This window comes from Mustelus asterias, unplaced genomic scaffold (genome assembly GCF_964213995.1).
Source record: "Mustelus asterias unplaced genomic scaffold, sMusAst1.hap1.1 HAP1_SCAFFOLD_721, whole genome shotgun sequence".
In the NCBI taxonomy this organism is placed as follows: Eukaryota; Metazoa; Chordata; class Chondrichthyes; order Carcharhiniformes; family Triakidae; genus Mustelus; species Mustelus asterias.
In genome coordinates, this window is record NW_027590670.1 from 120647 (window position 1) to 141501 (window position 20855).

Consider the following 20855-nt stretch of genomic DNA (forward strand, 5'->3'; position numbering starts at 1 on the left):
ACCGCAAGGAACTACAAAGGGTCGTGAATGTAGCCCAATCCATCATGCAAACCAGCCTCCCATTCATTGACTCCGTCGACACTTCCTGCTGCCTCGGGGAAAAGCAGCCGGCATAATCAAGGACCCCCCCACGCACCCCGGACATTCTCTCTTCCACCTTCTCCCGTCGGGAAAAAGATACAAAAGTCTGAGGTCACGAACCGACCGACTCAAGAACAGCTTCTTCCCTGCTGCCGTCAGACTTTTGAATGGACCTACCTCGCGTTAAGCTGATCTTTCTCTACACCCTAGCTGTGACTGTAACACTACATTCTGCACCCTCTCCTTTCCTTCTCTATGAACGGTATGCTTTGTCTGTACAGCGCGCAAGAAACAATACTTTTCACTGCATCCCAATACACGTGACAATAATAAATCAAATCAAATCCTTTTCCTTCTCCCCTCTGTACTCTATGAACGGTATGCTTTGTCTGTATAGTGCGCAAGAAACAATACTTTTCACTGTATCCCGATACACGTGACAATAATAAATCAAATCCTTTTCCTTCTCCCCTCTGTACTCTAGAGAGAAAGCATACCATTCATCAAGTACAGAGGAGAGACGAAAGAGGATTTGATCTATTATTGCCACATGTACTGGGATACAGTGAAAAGTATTGTTTCTGGTGTGCTTTACAGACAAAGCATACTGTTCATAGAGTATGAAGGGGAGAAGGAAAAGGATTTGATCTGATTTATTGTCACGTGTATCGGGATACAGTGAAAAGTATTGTTTCTCACACGCTGTACAGACAAAGCATACCATTCATAGAGTACAGAGGGGAGAAGGAAAAGGATTTGATTTGATTATTGTCACATACATTGGGATACAGTGCAAAGTACTGTTTTTTGCGCACTGTATGAATGTTATGTTTTAACGCACCTTTTGACAGTGACGGCAGCCGCCCGCCTTTAAAGCCCCGGCCGCTTGAAACAGCCGCTGCAGCCCTTTAAACAGCAGCAGCTCCAGACATTTAAAGCCCCCGCTCTTCAGTCAGCAGCAGTGACTCCAGTCTATTTAAAACCCCAGTCCTTTAAACAGCTGAAGCAGCTCCAAGCATTTAAAGTCCCAGACCTTCAGGTATTTAAAGCCCCACCCCTTTGGACAGCAGCAGCTCCAGATATTTAAAGCCCCAGCTCTTTAGACAGCAGCAGCTCCTGGCATTTAAAGCCCCAGCTCTTTAAACAGCTGAAGCAGCTCCAAGCATTTAAAGTCCCAGACCTTCAGGTATTTAAAGCCCCAGCTCTTTAGACAGCAGCAGCTCCAGGCATTTAAAGCCCCAGCTCTTTAAACGGCTGAAGCAGCTCCAAGCATTTAAAGTCCCAGACCTTCAGGTATTTAAAGCCCCAGTGCTTCAAACAGCAGCAGTTGCTCCAGGCATTTAAAGCCTCAGCCTTTTAAGCAGCAGCTGAGGCAGCTCCAAGCATTTAAAGTCCCAGACCTTCAGGCATTTAAAGCCCCAGCCCTTTAAACAGCAGCAGCAACTCCAGGCATTTAAAGCCCCAGCCCTTGAAACAGCAGCAGCTCCAGCCCTTTAAACAGCAGCAGCAGCTCCAGGCATTTAAAGCCCCAGCCCTTTAAACAGCAGCAGCTCCAGGCATTTAAAGCCCCAGCCCTTTAAACAGCAGCAGCTCCAGCCCTTTAAACAGCAGCAGCTCCAGCCCTTTACACAGCAGCAGCAGCTCCAGGCATTTAAAGCCCCAGCCCTTGAAACAGCAGCAGCTCCAGCCCTTTAAACAGCAGCAGCAGCTCCAGGCATTTAAAGCCCCAGCCCTTGAAACAGCAGCAGCCCTGGGAGCCAGTGGCTCCTCCCCCTCCTACCTGTGCTCCTCCGCCGCTCTCCTGCTCCTCATCCTCGGGGCTGAGCGCCATGTCAGGGCCGGGGGGCTGGGCTGCTCGCCCCCCGCGGCAGCAGCAGCAGAGGCGGCAGCAGCCCGGCCGCCATCCCCGTCCACAACAACAACAAGTACAGAGCGATTCGAGTGGTCCGCGGACACCGCTGCTGCTGCTTTCTCTCCGATCTCTCTCTCTCTCTCTCTCAGACGCTCTGCCTCACTCCATGCCGCCGGCTCCGGGGGTTTAAAGCCGCCGCCAGCACCGCTGCCGCTCTTGCTGCTGCTCCTGTTGCCCACCGCCGCCGCCTCCTCCGGCCGCCCTCCGCCATCTTGTCTCCATCGCGGCGGGGCCCGGGGAAGAAGGCGCCACTGCGCAGCCGCGCCGCGCGGCCCGCCGGGAGTTGGAGTTCCCTCCTCCCTCGGCCTACGGGGGGGGGGGGGAGAGAGGGCGGGGGGGAGCGGACTACAACTCCCGGCAAGCACCGCTGTAACCCCCCCAGACAGTGCGCAGGCGCCGCCCAGTCCCACCGCTCTCAGCCTCCACACTGCAGAGGCGAGTACAACTCAGTGCGCAGGCGCTAATACCCACTTTCCTCCACAGACCCGACACAAGGTGTCAGTACGCAGGCGCCGACGTTCCCCCTTCCGTCACCCCGACACGGAGATCAGTGCGCAGGCGCCGAATCTCCCCTCCCCCCCCCCCCCCCGACACCAACTCCAGCAGGAGAGTTCAGTGCGCAGGCGCCGAACTCAACCGCCAGATTGGGACTACAACTCAGTGCGCAGGCGCCGAGCTTCTTCCCCACCCGCCTCACCGGAAATCAGTGCGCAGGCGCGATGTGCCTCTCCTCCATCACAGCACCACGACTCACTACGCAGGCGCAGTAGCCCCTCCCCCCCAACCAAACAACTGCTCACTGCGCAGGCGCCAGGTGTCCTTCGACGCCAGTGGACCGCGCAGGCGCCACGGGGACCGGGCCAACTCCAGCATCAGGTTCAATAGATAAGAAAATCAATCGGATATTTTCCAAACGGTGGAAGCAGGAATCCGTTTCAAAATGCGCCCTGAAGTTTATTCCCAATAATACCTGGGCCACTGATGATTCGGACGAGGGGGTGGGGGAGGCGGTTGGTGAGGCGAAGCGCATGCGCCGTAGGCCTCAGGCCTACATTACCCAGAGGGCAGCGTGCGAGCGGCGCGGAGAGACTACCGCGCATGCGCCCCGTCACGCGGCGGTACATGGGGAGGCGCATGCGCGCTGTCACCCAGAGCCGCAAGGGGAAACATCCGGGGAGTGCTGACACTGGGGCGCATGCGCTCTACAGCTGGGTGCATCATGGGAGATGTAGTCCTCAGCCTCCCTCACTCACCCCCCTGCAGGCACAATGGAGGATTCTGAGAGAGACATTCACACACAGTCAATCAGGGGTTTCTTTTACAAAACACATCCATTGCACGCCCTTTTCTTTGTCATTTCTCTGCAGGTCAGAGTGTGGTACTGCAAAGAGGTCAACAAAACCACTGGGGAGGGTACAGGCCTTGGATGTGCAGGTTAGGTGGATTGGCCATGCTAAATTGTCCCTTAGTGTCCAAAGATGTGCAGGTTCGGTGGATTGGCCGTGCTAAATTGTCCCTTAGTGTCCAAAGATGTGCAGGTTAGGTGGATTGGCCATGCTAAATTGTCCCTTAGTGTCCAAAGATGTGCAGGTTAGGTGGATTGGCCATGCTAAATTGTCCCTTAGTGTCCAAAGATGTGCAGGTTAGGTGGATTGGCCATGCTAAATTGTCCCTTAGTGTCCAAAGATGTGCAGGTTGGGTGGATTGGCCATGCTAAATTGTCCCTTAGTGTCCAAAGATGTGCAGGTTAGGTGGATTGGCCATGCTAAATTGTCCCTTAGTGTCCAAAGATGTGCAGGTTAGGTGGATTGGCCATGCTAAATTGTCCCTTAGTGTCCAAAGAGGTGCAGGTTAGGTGGATTGGCCATGCTAAATTGTCCCTTAGTGTCCAAAGATGTGCAGGTTAGGTGTATTGGCCATGCTAAATTGTCCCTGGATTGGCCATGCTAAATTGTCCCTTAGTATCCAAAGATGTGTAGGTTAGGTGGATTGGCCATGCTAAATTGTCCCTTAGTGTCCAAAGATGTGCAGGTTGGGTGGATTGGCCATGCTAAATTGTCCCTTAGTGTCCAAAGATGTGCAGGTTAGGTGGATTGGCCATGCTAAATTGTCCCTTAGTGTCCAAAGATGTGCAGGTTAGGTGGATTGGCCATGCTAAATTGTCCCTTAGTGTCCAAAGAGGTGCAGGTTAGGTGGATTGGCCATGCTAAATTGTCCCTTAGTGTCCAAAGATGTGCAGGTTAGGTGTATTGGCCATGCTAAATTGTCCCTGGATTGGCCATGCTAAATTGTCCCTTAGTATCCAAAGATGTGTAGGTTAGGTGGATTGGCCATGCTAAATTGTCCCTTAGTGTCCAAAGATGTGCAGGTTAGGTGGATTGGCCATGCTAAATTGTCCCTTAGTGTCCAAAGAGGTGCAGGTTAGGTGGATTGGCCATGCTAAATTGTCCCTTAGTGTCCAAAGATGTGCAGGTTAGGTGGATTGGCCATGCTAAATTGTCCCTGGATTGGCCATGCTAAATTGTCCCTTAGTATCCAAAGATGTGAAGGTTAGGTGGATTGGCCATGCTAAATTGTGCCTCAGTATCCAAAGATGTGCAGGTTAGGTGGATTGGCCATGCTAAATTGTCCCTTAGCGTCCAAAGATGTGCAGGTTAGGTGGATTGGCCGTGCTAAATTGTCCCTTAGTGTCCAAAGATGTGCAGGTTAGGTGGATTGGCCGTGCTAAATTGCCCCTTAGTGTCCAAAGATGTGCAGGTTAGGTGGATTGGCCATGTTAAATTGCCCCTTAGGGTCAGGGGATCTAGCTCGGGGAAAGGCATGGAGCTATGGGGAGAGGGCCTGGGTGGGATTGTGTTCGGTGCAGAATCGTTAGACTGAATGGCCTCCTTCTGCACTGTAGGAATTCTATGGTTCGGGCTGGGAGAGAGGTCCTGGCAAAGGAGCTTCTGGTGGATCGTTTCCAGGTGTCCAGGTCACCAACAACCTGTCCTGGTCCCCCCCACGCTGACACCATAGTTAAGAAAGCCCCACCAACGCCTCTACTTTCTCAGGAGGCGAAGGAAATTCGGCATGTCAGCTACGACTCTCACCAACTTTTACAGATGCCCCACAGAAAGCATCCTTTCCGGGTGTATCACAGCTTGGTCTGGGCTCCTGCCCTGCCCAAGACCGCAAGGAACTACAAAGGATCGTGAATGTAGCCCAGTCCATCACGCAAACCCCAGCCTCCCATCCATTGACTCCGTCTACACTTCCCGCTGCCTCGGGGAAAAGCAGCCGGCATAATCAAGGATCCTCCCCCAACGCACCCCGGACATTCTCTCTTCCACCTTCTTCCGTCGGGAAAAAGATACAAAAGTCTGAGGTCACGTACCGACCGACTCAAGAACAGCTTCTTCCCTGCTGCCGTCAGACTTTTGAATGGACCTACCTCGCATTAAGTTTATCTTTCTCTACATCCTAGCTGTGACTATAACTCGAGTGAATATAAAAAGGACGACATCTGGAGTATTGTGTCCAGTTTTGGCATCCTTATTGAGGAAGGGTGTGGCGGTGTTGGAGGCAGTTCAGAGGGAGGGTCACCAGATTCATTCCGGGGATGGAAGGGGTTGACGTATGAGGAGAGACTGAACAGTTTGAGTTTATAGTCGCTGGAAGACGGCACGGTGGCACAGTGGGTTAGCGCTGCTCCCTCACAGCGCCAGGGACCCGGGTTCGATTCCCGGCTCGGGTCACTGTCTGTGTGGAGTCTGCACATTCTCCCCGTGTCTGCGTGGGTTTCCTCCGGGTGCTCCGGTTTCCTCCCACAGTCTGAAAGACGTGCTGGTTAGGGTGCATTGGCCGTGCTAAATTCTCCCTCAGTGTGACCCGAACAGGAGTGTGGCGACTGGGGGGATTTTCACAGTAACTTCATTGCAGTGTTAATGTAAGCCTTGTGACGAATAAATAAACTTTACTTTAAAATAAATACTCCCTCAGTGGACCCGAAGAGGTGCTGGAGTGTGGTGACCAGGGGATTTTCACAGTAACTTCATTGCAGTGTTAATGTAAGCCGACTCGTGACACTAAGAAACTTTAAACTGGAGTTTAGAAGGATGAGGGGGGATCTGATCGAGGGATATAAAAGGGATTGAGTGAGTAACTGTAGACGCAAAGTTTCCTCCCCCCTTGTGGGGCAATCTGGAACAAGGAGTCACGGGTCGAGGTTGTAGATTTAACACAGAGATGAGGAGGAGCTACTTCTCGCAGAGGGGCGTGGATTTGTGGAACTCGCTGCCTCCGGAGCGGTGGGGTCTGAATGGTTGAATGGTTTCAAGAAGGAGATGGATATATTTCCAATTAAAAAACAGGTTAGAGGGAGCAGGTGGGGAGGTGGGTTTGAGACCAGGGAGAGATCAGCCATGAGCTGATTGAATGATGGAGCAGGCTCGAAGGGCTGAAGGGCCTTCTCCGAATACAGTCTCACTCAATCCAACCCCACTCTCCAATCGCTCCCCGCGCGCTCTAATGTCCCACCCAGTCTAATCCCACTCTCCCCCTCACTCCCCGCACCCTTTAATGTCCCACCCAGTCTAATCCCACTCTCCCCCTCACTCGCCGCACCCTTTAATATCCCACCCTGTCTAATCCCACCCTCCCACTCACTCCCCGCACCCTTTAATATCCCACCCTGTCTAATCCCACCCTCCCACTCACTCCCCGCACCCTTTAATGTCCCACCCAGTCTAATCCCACTCTCCCCCTCATTCCCTGCACCCTTTTATATCCCACCCAGTCTAATCCCACTCTCCCCCTCATTCCCCGCACCCTTTAATATCCCACCCAGTCTAATCCCACTCCCCCCCTCACTCCCCGCACCCTTTACTATCCCACCCAGTCTAATCCCACTCTCCCCCTCATTCCCTGCACCCTTTTATATCCCACCCAGTCTAATCCCACTCTCCCCCTCATTCCCTGCACCCTTTTATATCCCACCCAGTCTAATCCCACTCTCCCCCGCACCCTTTAATATCCCACCCAGTCTAATCCCACTCCCCCCTCACCCTTTAATATCCCACCCAGTCTAATCCCACTCTCCCCCTCACTTCCCGCACCCTTTAATATCCCACCCACTCTAATCCACTCTCCCCACACCCTTTCATATCCCAGTCTAATCTCACTCTCCCCCTCACTCCCCGCACCCTTTTATATCCCACCCAGTCTAATCCCACTCTCCCCCTCACTCCCCCCGCACCCTTTAATATCCCACCCAGTCTAATCCCACTCTCCTCCTCACTCCCCGCACCCTTTTATATCCCACCCAGTCTAGTCCCACTCTCCCCCTCACTCCCCGTACCCTTTAATATCCCACCCAGTCTAATCCCACTCACCCCCTCACTCCCCGCACCCTTTAATATCCCACCCAGTAGAACAGTACAGCACAGAACAGGCCCTTCGGCCCACGATCTTGTGCCGAGCTTTATCTGAAACCAAGATCAAGCTATCCCACTCCCTATCATCCTGGTGTGCTCCATGTACCTATCCAATAACCGCTTAAATGTTCCTAAAGTGTCTGACTCCACTATCACTGCAGGCAGTCCATTCCACACCCCAACCACTCTCTGCGTAAAGAACCTACCTCTGATATCCTTCCTATATCTCCCACCATGACCCCTATAGTTCTGCCCCCTTGTAATAGCTCCATCCACCCAAGGAAATAGTTTTTGAACGTTCACTCTATCTATCCCCTTCATCATTTTATAAACCTGTTAAGTCTCCCCTCAGCCTCCTCCGCTCCAGAGAGAACAGCCCTAGCTCCCTCAACCTTTCCTCATAAGACCTGCCCTCCAAACCAGGCAGCATCCTGGTAAATCTCCTCTGCACTCTTTCCAGCGCTTCCACATCCTTCTTATAGTGAGGTGACCAGAACTGCACACAATATTCCAAATGTGGTCTCACCAAGGTCCTATATAGTTGCAGCATAACCCCACGGCTCTTAAACTCCAACCCCCTGTTAATAAAAGCTAACACACTATAGGCCTTCTTCACAGCTCTATCCACTTGGGAGGTGTGGGAGATCTTTCAAGATCTGTGGATATGGACCCCAAGATCTCTCTGTTCCTCCACAGTCTTCAGAACCCTACCTTTGACCCTGTAATCCACATTTAAATTAGTCCTACCAAAATGAATCACCTCACATTTATCATGGTTAAACTCCATTTGCCATTTTTCAGCCCAGCTTTGCATCCTATCTATGTCTCTTTGCAGCCTACAACAGCCCTCCACCTCATCCACTACTCCACCAATCTTGGTGTCATCAGCAAATTTACTGATCCACCCTTCAGCCCCCTCCTCTAAGTCATTAATAAAAATCACAATGAGCAGAGGACCAAGCACTGATCCCTGTGGCACTCCGCTAGCAACCTGCCTCTAATCCGAAAATTTTCCATCCACCACCACCCTCTGTCTTCGATCAGACAGCCAGTTACCTATCCAATCGGCCAACTTTCCCTCTATCCCACACCTCCTCACTTTCATCATAAGCCGACCATGGGGGACCTTATCAAACGCCTTACTAAAATCCATGTATATGACATCAACTGCCGTACCTTCATCAACACACTTAGTTACCTCCTCAAAAAATTCTATCAAATTTGTGAGGCACGACTTGCCCTTCACGAATCCGTGCTGACTATCCTGGATTAATCCGCATCTTTCTAAATGGTCGTAAATCCCATCCCTAAGGACCTTTTCCATCAATTAACCAACCACCGAAGTAAGACTAACCGGTCTATAATTACCAGGGTCATTTCTATTCCCATTCTTAAACAGAGGAACAACATTCGCCATTCTCCAGTCCTCTGGCACCATCCCCATGGACAGTGAGGACCCAAAGATCAATGCCAAAGGCTCTGCAATCTCATCCCTTGCCTCCCAAAGAATCCTAGGATACATTTCATCAGGCCCAGGGGACTTATCGACCTTCAGTTTATTCAAAACTGCCAGGACATCCTCCCTCCGAACATCTATTTCCTCCAGCCTATTAGCCTGTAACGCCTTCTCTTCCTCAAAAACATGGCCCCTCTCCTTGGTGAACACTGAAGAAAAGTATTCATTCATCACCTCTCCTATCTCTACTGACTCCATACACAAGTTCCCACTGCTGCCCTTGACCGGCCCTAACCTCACCCTGGTCATTCTTTCAATCCAGTCAGCACTAACCCAGTCTAATCCCACTCTCACTCCCCACACACTTTAATATCCCACCCAGTCTAATCCCACTCTCCCCCTCACTCCCCCCACCCTTTAATATCCCACCCAGTCTAATCCCACTCTCCCCCTCACTCCCCCCACCCTTTAATATCCCACCCAGTCTAATCCCTCTCCCCCTCACCCTTTAATATCCCAGTCTAATCCCACTCTCCCCCTCACTCCCCCCACCCTTTAATATCCCACCCAGTCTAATCCCTCTCCCCCTCACTCTTTAATATCCCACCCAGTCTAATCCCACTCTCACTCCCCACACAATTTAATATCCCACCCAATCTAATCCCTCTCCCCCTCACTCCCCGTACCCTTTATTATCCCACCCAGTCTAATCCCACTCTCCCCCTCACACCCTGCACCCTTTAATATCCCACCCAGTCTAATCCCATTCTCCCCCTCAATCCCCCCACCCTTTAATATCCCACCCAGTCGAATCCCACTCTCCCACTCACTCCCCGCACCCTTTAATATCCCACCCAGTCTAATCCCACTCTCCCCCTCACTCCCCGCACCCTTTAATATCCCACCCAGTCTAATCCCACTCTCCCCCTCACTCCCTGCACCCTTTATTATCCTACCCAGTCTAATCCCACTCTCCCCCTCACTCCCTGCACCCTTTATTATCCCACCCAGTCTAATCCCACTCTCCCCCTCACTCCCCGCACCCTTTAATATCCCACCCAGTCTAATCCCACTCTCCCCCTCACTCCCCACACCCTTTAATATCCCACCCAGTCTAATCCCACTCTCCCCCTCTCTCCCCGCACCCTTTAATATCCCACCCAGTCTAATCCCACTCTCCCCGTCACTCCCTGCACCCTTTAATATCCCACCCAGTCTAATCCCACTCTCCCCCTCACCATTTAATATCCCACCCAGTCTAATCCCACTCTCCCCCCTCACCCTTTATTATCCCACCCAGTCTAATCCCATTCTCCCCCTTAATCACCCCACCCTTTAATATCCCACCCAGTTGAATCCCACTCTCCCACTCACTCCCCGCACCCTTTAATATCCCACCCAGTCTAATCCCACTCTCACTCCCCACACAATTTAATATCCCACCCAATCTAATCCCTCTCCCCCTCACTCCCCGTACCCTTTATTATCCCACCCAGTCTAATCCCACTCTCCCCCTCACACCCTGCACCCTTTAATATCCCACCCAGTCTAATCCCATTCTCCCACTCACTCCCCGCACCCTTTAATATCCCACCCAGTCAAATCCCATTCTCCCCCTCAATCCCCCCACCCTTTAATATCCCACCCAGTCGAATCCCACTCTCCCACTCACTCCCCGCACCCTTTAATATCCCACCCAGTCTAATCCCACTCTCCCCCTCACTCCCCGCACCCTTTAATATCCCATCCAGTCTAATCCCACTCTCCCCCTCACTCCCCCCACCCTTTAATATCCCACCCAGTCGAATCCCACTCACTCCCCGCACCCTTTAATATCCCACCCAGTCTAATCCCACTCTCCCCCTCACTCCCTGCACCCTTTATTATCCCACCCAGTCTAATCCCACTCTCCCCCTCACCCTTTAATGTCCCCCCAGTCTAATCCCACTCTCCCCCTCACTCCCCCCACCCTTTAATATCCCACCCAGTCGAATCCCACTCTCCCACTCACTCCCCGCACCCTTTAATATCCCACCCAGTCTAATCCCACTCTCCCCCTCACTCCCTGCACCCTTTATTATCCCACCCAGTCTAATCCCACTCTCCCCCTCACTCCCCGCACCCTTTAATGTCCCCCCAGTCTAATCCCACTCTCCCCCTCACACCCCGCACCCTTTATCCCACCCAGTCTAATCCCACTCTCCCCCTCACTCCCTGCACCCTTTAATATCCCACCCAGTCTAATCCCACTCTCCCCCTCACTCCCCACACCCTTTAATATCCCACCCAGTCTAATCCCACTCTCCCCCCTCTCCCCGCACCTTTTAATATCCCACCCAGTCTAATCCCACTCTCCCCCTCACTCCCTGCACCCTTTAATATCCCACCCAGTCTAAACCCACTCTTCCCCTCACCCTTTAATATCCCACCCAGTCTAATCCCACTCTCCCCCCTCACTCCCCTCACCCTTTAATATCCCACCCAGTCTAATCCCACTCTCCCCCCTCACTCCCCGCACCCTTTAATATCCCACCCAGTCTAATCCCATTCTCCCCCTCAATCCCCCCACCCTTTAATATCCCACCCAGTCGAATCCCACTCTCCCACTCACTCCCCGCACCCTTTAATATCCCACCCAGTCTAATCCCACTCTCCCCCTCACCCTTTAATATCCCACCCAGTCTAATCCCACTCTCCCCCTCACTCCCCGCACCCTTTATTATCCCACCCAGTCTAATCCCACTCTCCCCCTCACTCCCCGCAAGCTTTAATTTCCCACCCAGTCTAATCCCACTTTCCCCCTCACTCCCCGCACCCTTTATTATCCCACCCAGTCTAATCCCACTTTCCCCCTCACTCCCCGCACCCTTTATTATCCCACCCAGTCTAATCCCACTCTCCCCCACACTCCCCTCACCCTTTAATATCCCACCCAGTCTAATCCCACTCTCCCCCCTCACTCCCCGCACCCTTTAATATCCCACCCAGTCTAATCCCACTCTCCCCCTCACTCCCCGCACCCTTTAATATCCCACCCAGTCTAATCCCACTCTCCCCTCAACCTTTAATATCCCACCCAGTCTAATCCCACTCTCCCCCTCACTCCCCGCACCCTTTAATATCCCACCCAGTCTAATCCTACTCTCCCCGCGCCCTTTAATATCCCACCCAGTCGAAACCCACTCTCAGCCTCACTCCCCACACCCTTTAATATCCCACCCAGTCTAATCCCACTCTCTCCTCACTCCCCGCACCCTTTAATATCCCACCCAGTCTAATCCCACTCTCCCCCTCACTCTTTATTATCCCACCCAGTCAACTCCCACCTTCCCCCTCACCCTTTAATATCCCACCCAGTCTAATCCCACTCTCCCCCTCACTCCCCGCACCCTTTAATATCCCACCCAGTCTAATCCCACTCTCCCCCCTCACTCCCCGCACCCTTTAATATCCCACCCAGTCTAATCCCACTCTCCCCCTCACTCCCCGCACCCTTTAATATCCCACCCAGTCTAATCCCACTCTCCCCTCAACCTTTAATATCCCACCCAGTCTAATCCCACTCTCCCCCTCACTCCCCGCACCCTTTAATATCCCACCCAGTCTAATCCTACTCTCCCCGCGCCCTTTAATATCCCACCCAGTCGAAACCCACTCTCAGCCTCACTCCCCACACCCTTTAATATCCCACCCAGTCTAATCCCACTCTCTCCTCACTCCCCGCACCCTTTAATATCCCACCCAGTCTAATCCCACTCTCCCCCTCACTCTTTATTATCCCACCCAGTCAACTCCCACCTTCCCCCTCACCCTTTAATATCCCACCCAGTCTAATCCCACTCTCCCCCTCACTCCCCGCACCCTTTAATATCCCACCCAGTCTAATCCCACTCTCCCCCTCACTCCCCGCACCCTTTAATATCCCACCCAGTCTAATCCCACTCTCCCCCTCACTCCCCGCATCCTTTAATATCCCACCCAGTCGAAACCCACTCTCACCCTCACTCCCCACACCCTTTAATATCCCACCCAGTCTAATCCCACTCTCCCCCCTCACCCTTTAATATCCCACCCAGTCTAATCCCACTCTCCCCCCTCACCCTTTTATATCCCACCCAGTCTAATCCCACTCTCCCCCCTCACCCTTTAATATCCCACCCAGTCTAATCCCACTCTCCCCCTCACCCTTTAATTTCCCACCCAGTCTCATCCCACTCTCCCCGCACCCTTTAATATCCCACCCAGTCTAATCCCACTCTCTCCTCACTCCCCACACCCTTTAATATCCCACCCAGTCTAATCCCACTCTCTCCTCACTCCCCACACCCTTTAATTTCCCACCCAGTCTCATCCCACTCTCCCCCTGCCGTGCTTGTAGGGAGTCTGAAGTGCTTCCTCCGCGATCTGTAGCTCTGGGAAATCTATCCCAGAGTGGATGAGTTTGAGATTGGAGTCCTGGCTTTCTCCAAGGCCCCACAGGCAGAGTGCGATCCTCTCTGATCCTGAGATCAGAGTGATCATAAGAAAACTGTCCGCTCCCCCTGATCCCACAAAGGATGCGCCAACCAGGTGTTAATCTTTATTTCTCAGGTTCATGGAAGAATAGACAAGGTTGTTGTGTTCAGCTGACAGTGCGGCACTCCCTCAGCACTGACCCTCCCACAGTGCGGCGCTCCCTCAGCACTGACCCTCCCACAGTGCGGCGCTCCCTCAGCACCGACCCTCCCACAGTGCGGCGCTCCCTCAGCACTGACCCTGCCACAGTGCGGCGCTCCCTCAGCACTGACCCTCCCACAGTGCGGCGCTCCCTCAGCACTGACCCTCCCACAGTGCGGCGCTCCCTCAGCACTGACCCTCCCACAGTGCGGCGCTCCCTCAGCGCTGACCCTCCCACAGCGCGGTGCTCCCTCAGCACTGACCCTCCCACAGTGCGGTGCTCCCTCAGCACTGACCCTCCCACAATGCGGCGCTCCCTCAGCACTGACCCTCCCACAGTGCGGCGCTCCCTCAGCACTGACCCTCCCACAGTGCGGCACTCCCTCAGCACTGACCCTCCCACAGTGCGGCGCTCCCTCAGCACTGACCCTCCCACAGTGCGGCACTCCCTCAGCACTGACCCTCCCACAGTGCGGCGCTCCCTCAGCACTGACCCTCCCACAGCACGGCGCTCCCTCAGCACTGACCCTCCCACAGCGCGGCGCTCCCTCAGCACTGACCCTCCCACAGTGCGGCGCTCCCTCAGCACTGACTCCCACAGTGCGGCGCTCCCTCAGCACCGACCCTCCCACAGTGCGGCGCTCCCTCAGCACCGACCCTCCCACAGTGCAGCACTCCCTCAGCACCGACCCTCTCACAGTGCGGCGCTCCCTCAGCACCGACCCTCCCACAGTGCGGCGCTCCCTCAGCTCTGACCCTCCCACAGTGCGGCACTCCCTCAGCACTGACCCTCCCACAGTGCGGCGCTCCCTCAGCACCGACCCTCCCACAGTGCGGCGCTCCCTCAGCACCGACCCTCCCACAGTGCGGCGCTCCCTCAGCTCTGACCCTCCCACAGTGCGGCGCTCCCTCAGCTCTGACCCTCCCACAGTGCGGCGCTCCCTCAGCACCGACCCTCCCACAGTGCGGCGCTCCCTCAGCACTGACCCTCCCACAGTGCGGCGCTCCCTCAGCACTGACCCTCCCACAGTGCGGCGCTCCCTCAGCACTGACCCTCCCACAGTGCGGCACTCCCTCAGCACTGACCCTCCCACAGTGCGGCGCTCCCTCAGCTCTGACCCTCCCACAGTGCGGCACTCCCTCAGCACTGACCATCCCACAGTGCGGCGCTCCCTCAGCACTGACCCTCCCACAGTGCGGCGCTCCCTCAGCACTGACCCTCCCACAGTGCGGCGCTCCCTCAGCACTGACCCTCCCACAGTGCGGCGCTCCCTCAGCACTGACCCTCCCACAGTGCGGCGCTCCCTCAGCACTGACCCTCCCACAGTGCGGTGCTCCCTCAGCACTGACCCTCCCACAGTGCGGCACTCCCTCAGCACTGACCCTCCCACAGTGCGGCGCTCCCTCAGCACTGACCCTCCCACAGTGCGGCGCTCCCTCAGCACTGACGCCACACCAACAAGTGCGTGCACTTCCTTCTCGGAGAAGTGGCATTCCGTTTCAGCAGAATCCGAAGGCCTGGAAGCTTCCGGAAGCACCGATGCCCCTGCCCAGCAGGGCAAGGCCGGGGGACAGGCAGAGCGGCCTTACTTTTAGCCAAGCCTGGCACCTCCCTTCGCCCCAAAGAGAGAGACGCATTCGCAACCAAAACAAGTGCCAGAAGTTTCCTTGGAAACAGGAATCAAGAATCAAACACGAATATAGATAAATATGACAGGTTGGAGAGAGGGGCGGAGAGAGAGAGAGAGAGGAAGACTAATTTGTTATGACCCAAAGTCAGAGGTCGTGACACGAGAAAATGGCTTCCAATTTGGCCGAAATCTCTTGGGGTGTGTGGAGAAGGCCTCAAACAAAATGGCCGCCACCTTGACGATGCGCCAATTGGAGTGTGGTGGATCTGGTCCAAATTGATGGCAAGTGCGTCCGAAGATTGGGGGGAGGGGCGAGGGGTGTATTTCTAAAATGCCCCCCTCCCTCCCCCCTACCGGCCAGATGCAACGACGCGCCAATGGTCCCTGGAGTGAGATTGGAGAAAATGGCCGCCAGCTATGACCCTTGCCCTCCGGGTAGGGTGGAAAGGGGGGGTCAGGGAATGATGGGGTGGGTCCAGATTTGGCCGATGTGTCAAATGGAGTGCGATGGTCCCTGTAGGGGTTAACTGGAGTGCGGGGGGGGGGGGGGTGGGGGGTAGAATGACCTGGGAGTGTCAAAATGGCCACCGTTTAGAAAAGCCTAGTTGGGCAAGGAGGGGCTTTCCCCCGCGGGCGACCTCTGCATAAGTCGTCATCGGCACGGCGCAGACTCTCTCTCAATCCTCCCCGCTGGTTTTATTTTCCTCAGTTTGGTTTCTCAAGCCCTCCCTCGCCCTCCAGCCCCCTATCACCGCCCTCTCCGACGCTTGGCGACCACAGCAGATCGGGGGCGATCCCTCACCCCGCCCCCCCCCCCCGCCTCAAATTCGGAAGCTCTCCTCCTTGCCGTCGATGTGTCGCAGCCGCAAGTAGATGTCTGTCCCAATACCCTGCAGCGATTGGACCACGAGGGACCCACTGAGGTACTCGGCGTAGGCCCGGGACGTAGGCAGTCCAAAACCAAAACTGCGGAGAGAGAGAGAGAGAGAGAGAGGAGGCGTCAGAATTCCACACACAACTTTCTCAACGTGCAGTGGGAGTGAACGGGAAGGGGATTGGGATTGTGTACAGTGGAAGTGAATGGGAAGGGGTTTGGGGTCCATTGGGATTGTGGACAGTGGGAGTGAATGGGAAGGGGATTGGGATTGTGTACAGTGGGAGTGAACGGGAAGGGGTTTGGGATTGGGACTGTGTACAGTGGGAGTGAACGGGAAGGGGTTTGGGATTGGGATTGTGTACAGTGGGAGTGAACGGGAAGGGGTTTGGGATTGGGATTGTGTACAGTGGGAGTGAACGGGAAGGGGTTTGGGATTGGGATTGTGTACAGTGGGAGTGAACGGGAAGGGGTTTGGGATTGGGATTGTGTACAGTGGGAGTGAACGGGAAGGGGTTTGGGATTGGGATTGTGTACAGTGGGAGTGAACGGGAAGGGGTTTGGGATTGGGATTGTGTACAGTGGGAGTGAACGGGAAGGGGTTTGGGATTGGGATTGTGTACAGTGGGAGTGAACGGGAAGGGGTTTGGGTCCATTGGGATTGTGTACAGTGGGAGTGAACGGGAAGGGGTTTGGGATTGGGATTGTGTACAGTGGGAGTGAAGGGGAAGGGGTTTGGGATTGGGATTGTGTACAGTGGGAGTGAACGGGAAGGGGTTTGGGATTGGGATTGTGTACAGTGGGAGTGAACGGGAAGGGGTTTGGGATTGGGATTGTGTACAGTGGGAGTGAAGGGGAAGGGGTTTGGGATTGGGATTGTGTACAGTGGGAGTGAACGGGAAGGGGTTTGGGATTGGGATTGTGTACAGTGGGAGTGAAGGGGAAGGGGTTTGGGATTGGGATTGTGTACAGTGGGAGTGAACGGGAAGGGGTTTGGGATTGGTATTGTGTACAGTGGGAGTGAACGGGAAGGGGTTTGGGATTGGGATTGTGTACAGTGGGAATGAACGGGAAGGGGTTTGGGATTGGGATTGTGTACAGTGGGAGTGAACGGGAAGGGGTTTGGGATTGGGATTGTGTACAGTGGGAGTGAACGGGAAGGGGATTGGGATTGTGTACAGTGGGGGGGTCACATACCCGTGCATGGGGTTGGATTGTCCACTGTTGACCATGTCCACCATATTGGCCATGATGGTGCTCTGCAGTTCCTGCGTGCTGGCCTCCACTGTGGTGAAGTGGTAATCCATGACTCTGTCCAAACATTTGTGCGGAATCCCTCCTCCCCGATCGGAAATCCTGCCAGGAGTCAGGAGGGTGAGGAAGGGGGAAACCGGGAGAAACAAAAGTCATTGGTTGAAGAAACCCTGACCTTGTAGGAATACCAACAAACCGCGCCTCGCGGACCCGCTGGATGGATGTCAGAAATAGGAGGCCATTCAGCCCATCGAGCCGGCTCTCCTCTCCAATCCAATCATGGCAGAATGAGACCATTCGGCCCATCGAGTCTGCTCTGCCATGGCTGGTACGTTTCTCAACCCCATTCTCCCGCCCTTTACCCCCCTAACCTTTGACCCCTCCCCTCACCAATCAAGAACCTATCCATCTCTGTCTAAATACCCTCGATGACCCGACCTCCTCGGTGGCAACGAGTTCCACACATTCACCACCCTCTGGCTGAAGAAATTCCTCCTCATCTCGGTTCCAAAGGGCCGTCCCTTCAGTCCGAGGCTGTGCCCTGGGATCCCAGTCTTTCCCCTCCCCTCCGAGTGGAAACATCCTCTCCATGTCCACTCTATCCAGGCCTCGCAGTATCCTCTAAGTTTCAATAAGATCCCCCCCCTCATCCTTCTAAACTCCAACCAGTACAGACCCAGAGTCCTCAACCATTCCTCATACAGCAAGCTCTTCATTCCAGGGATCATTCTTGTGAACCTCCTCTGGACCCTTTCCAAGGCCGGCACGTCCTTCCTTAGATACGGGGCGCAAAACTGCTCACAATACTCCAAATGGGATCTGACCAGAGCCTGATACAGCCTCAGAAGTCCATCCCTGCTCTTGTATTCTAGCCCTCTCGACATGAATGCTAACATTGCATTTGCCTTCCTAACTGCCGACTGAACCTGCACGTTAACCTTAAGAGAATCTTGAACAATGACTCCCAAGTCCCTTTGTGTTTGACTTTCTAAGCATTTCTCCATTTGGAAAATAGTCTCTGCCTCCATTCCTCCTTCCAAAGTGCACAACCTCACACTTTTCCACATTGTATTCCATCTGCCACTTCTTTGTCCACTCTCCTATCCTGTCCAAAACCTTCTGTAGCCTCCCGCCTCCTCAACACTATCTGTCCCTCCGCCCATCTTTGCAACAGGAAGTGTAGTGGAGAACATGCCCCTGTCTACATCAACACGGACAAAGTGGAAATGGTCGAGAACTTCAGGTTTCTAGGTGTCCAGATCACCAACAACCTGTCCTGGTCCCTCCCACGCCGACACTATAGTTAAGAAAGCCGCACCAACGCCTCTACTTTCTCAGGAGGCGAAGGAAATTTGGCATGTCCGCTACGACTCTCACCAACTTTTACAGATGCCCCATAGAAAGCATCCTTTCCGGATGTATCACAGCTCAGTCTGGGGCTCCTGCTCTGCCCAAGACCGCAAGGATCTACAAAGGATCGTGAATGTAGCCCAATCCCATCACGCAAACCAACCTCCCATCCATTGACTCTGTCTACACTTCCCGCTGCCTCGGGGAAAAGCAGCCACATAATTCAGGACCCCCCCACGCACTCCGGACATTCTCTCTTCCACCTTCTTCCATCAGGAAAAAGATACAAAAGTCTGAGGTCACGTACCGACCGACTCAAGAACAGCTTCTTCCCTGCTGCTGTCAGACTTTTGAATGGACCTACCTTGCATTAAGTTGATCTTTCTCTACACCCTAGCTATGACTGTAACACTACATTCTGCACCCTCTCCTTTCCTTCTCTATGAACGGTATGCTTTGTCTGTATAGCGCGCAAGAAACAATACTTTTCACCGTATCCCAATACATGTGACAATAATAAATCAAATCAAAGCTCCAGTTCCTTCAGCTCGATTATGGATTGTACAGTGGCATACTGAACATAGAACATTCCAGCGCAGTACAGGCCCTTTGGCCCTCGATGTTGCGCCGACCAGTGGTACCAATCTAAAGCCCCTCTAATCGACACTATTCCAATATCATCCATATGTTTATCCAATAACCATTTGAATGCTCTTAATGTTGACGAGTCCACCACTGCTGCAGGCAGGGTATTCCACGCCCTTACTACTCTCTGAGTAAAGAACCTACCTCTAACATCTGTCCTATATCTATCACCCCTCAATTTAAAGCTATGTCCCCTCGTGCTAGCCATCACCATCCGAGGAAAGAGGCTCTCACTGTCCACCCTATCTAATCCTCTGATCATCTTGTATGCCTCTATTAAGTCACCTCTTAACCTTCTTCTCTCTGACGAAAACAACCTCAAGCCCCTCAGCCTTTCCTCATCCGATTTTCCCACCATACCAGGCAACATCCTGGTAACTCTCCTCTGCACCCTTTCCAACACTTCCACATCTTTCCTATAATACGGCGACCAGAACTGTACGCAATACTCCAAATGCGGCCGCACCAGAGTTTTGTACAGTTGCAGCATGACCTCCTGGCTCCGAAACTCAATCCCTCTACCAATAAAAGCTAACACTCCGTACGCCTTCTTAACAACCCTATCAACCTGGGTGCCAACTTTCAGGGATCTATGCACATGGACACCCAGGTCCCTCTGTTCATCCACACTACCAAGTATCTTACCATTAGCCCAGTACTCTGTATTCCTGTTACTCCTTCCAAAGTGAATCACCTCACACTTTTCCGCATTAAACTCCACTTGCCACCTCTCCAAATTTCCACAAAGATGTCTTCCATTCTGGAAAGAAGGCTTCATGGGGACAATGTACCTGCCGTGACTTTGGAAGCAAGGGTGAGAAGAAAGGTAACCTTCCTTTGAGGCTGCAGCGCTAACCCACACTGTGCCATCCTGCCGTTACGAGGCACACCTTTTGGAAATTGTGCGCGGAGAGAAGGGGAGGGGATGAACGCGGGCGAAGAGTTGCTGCAGGGCCCTTACCGGATGATGAAGTCCACATCATTGTTGGCTATCGTCACGACGATATCGGGGACATTGTACGGGGTATCCAGGTGACTCTCCATTGTAGCCCTGGGGATCAACACAGGACAGAGCGATTGAGGCTGTCGCTATATCAGGAGGCAGCAACACAACAGGGACACACAACCTGCGCTACATACATTATATACACTGATACACAGTCCTTCCCCCCCTGGACCGGGTGTCACAGTGCGTTAGATACACTGTCCTTTCCCCCTCTGGGACCGGGTGTCACAGTGCGTTAGATACACTGTCCTTTCCCCCTCTGGGACCGGGTGTCACAGTGCGTTAGATACACTGTCCTTTCCCCCTCTGGGTCCGGGTGTCACAGTGCGTTAGATACACTGTCCTTTCCCCCTCTGGGACCGGGTGTCACAGTGTGTTAGATACACTGTCCTTTCCCCCTCTGGGACCGGGTGTCACAGTGCGTTAGATACACTGTCCTTTCCCCCTCTGGGACCGGGTGTCACAGTGCGTTAGATACACTGTCCTTTCCCCCTCTGGGACCGGGTGTCACAGTGCGTTAGATACACTGTCCTTTCCCCCTCTGGGACCGGGTGTCACAGTGCGTTAGATACACTG

General features: G+C 53.8%; 1 protein-coding gene across 2 annotated transcripts in view; it reads right to left on the reverse strand.

The window, feature by feature from the left end:
- Positions 1-15703: 15703 nt before the first annotated feature.
- The window catches only part of LOC144487298 (branched-chain alpha-ketoacid dehydrogenase kinase-like), a 37814-nt gene continuing 32662 nt past the window's right edge, over positions 15704-20855 (reverse strand). For both annotated transcript variants that reach the window (XM_078205376.1, XM_078205377.1), the window contains exons 9-11: positions 20235-20324; positions 17222-17380; positions 15704-16116 (exon numbers count right to left, since the gene is read on the reverse strand). In XM_078205376.1, coding sequence (XP_078061502.1) covers positions 15972-16116; positions 17222-17380; positions 20235-20324 — 394 coding nt within the window. In that variant the 3' untranslated portion in view covers positions 15704-15971. The remainder of the gene's footprint in view (positions 16117-17221; positions 17381-20234; positions 20325-20855) is intronic.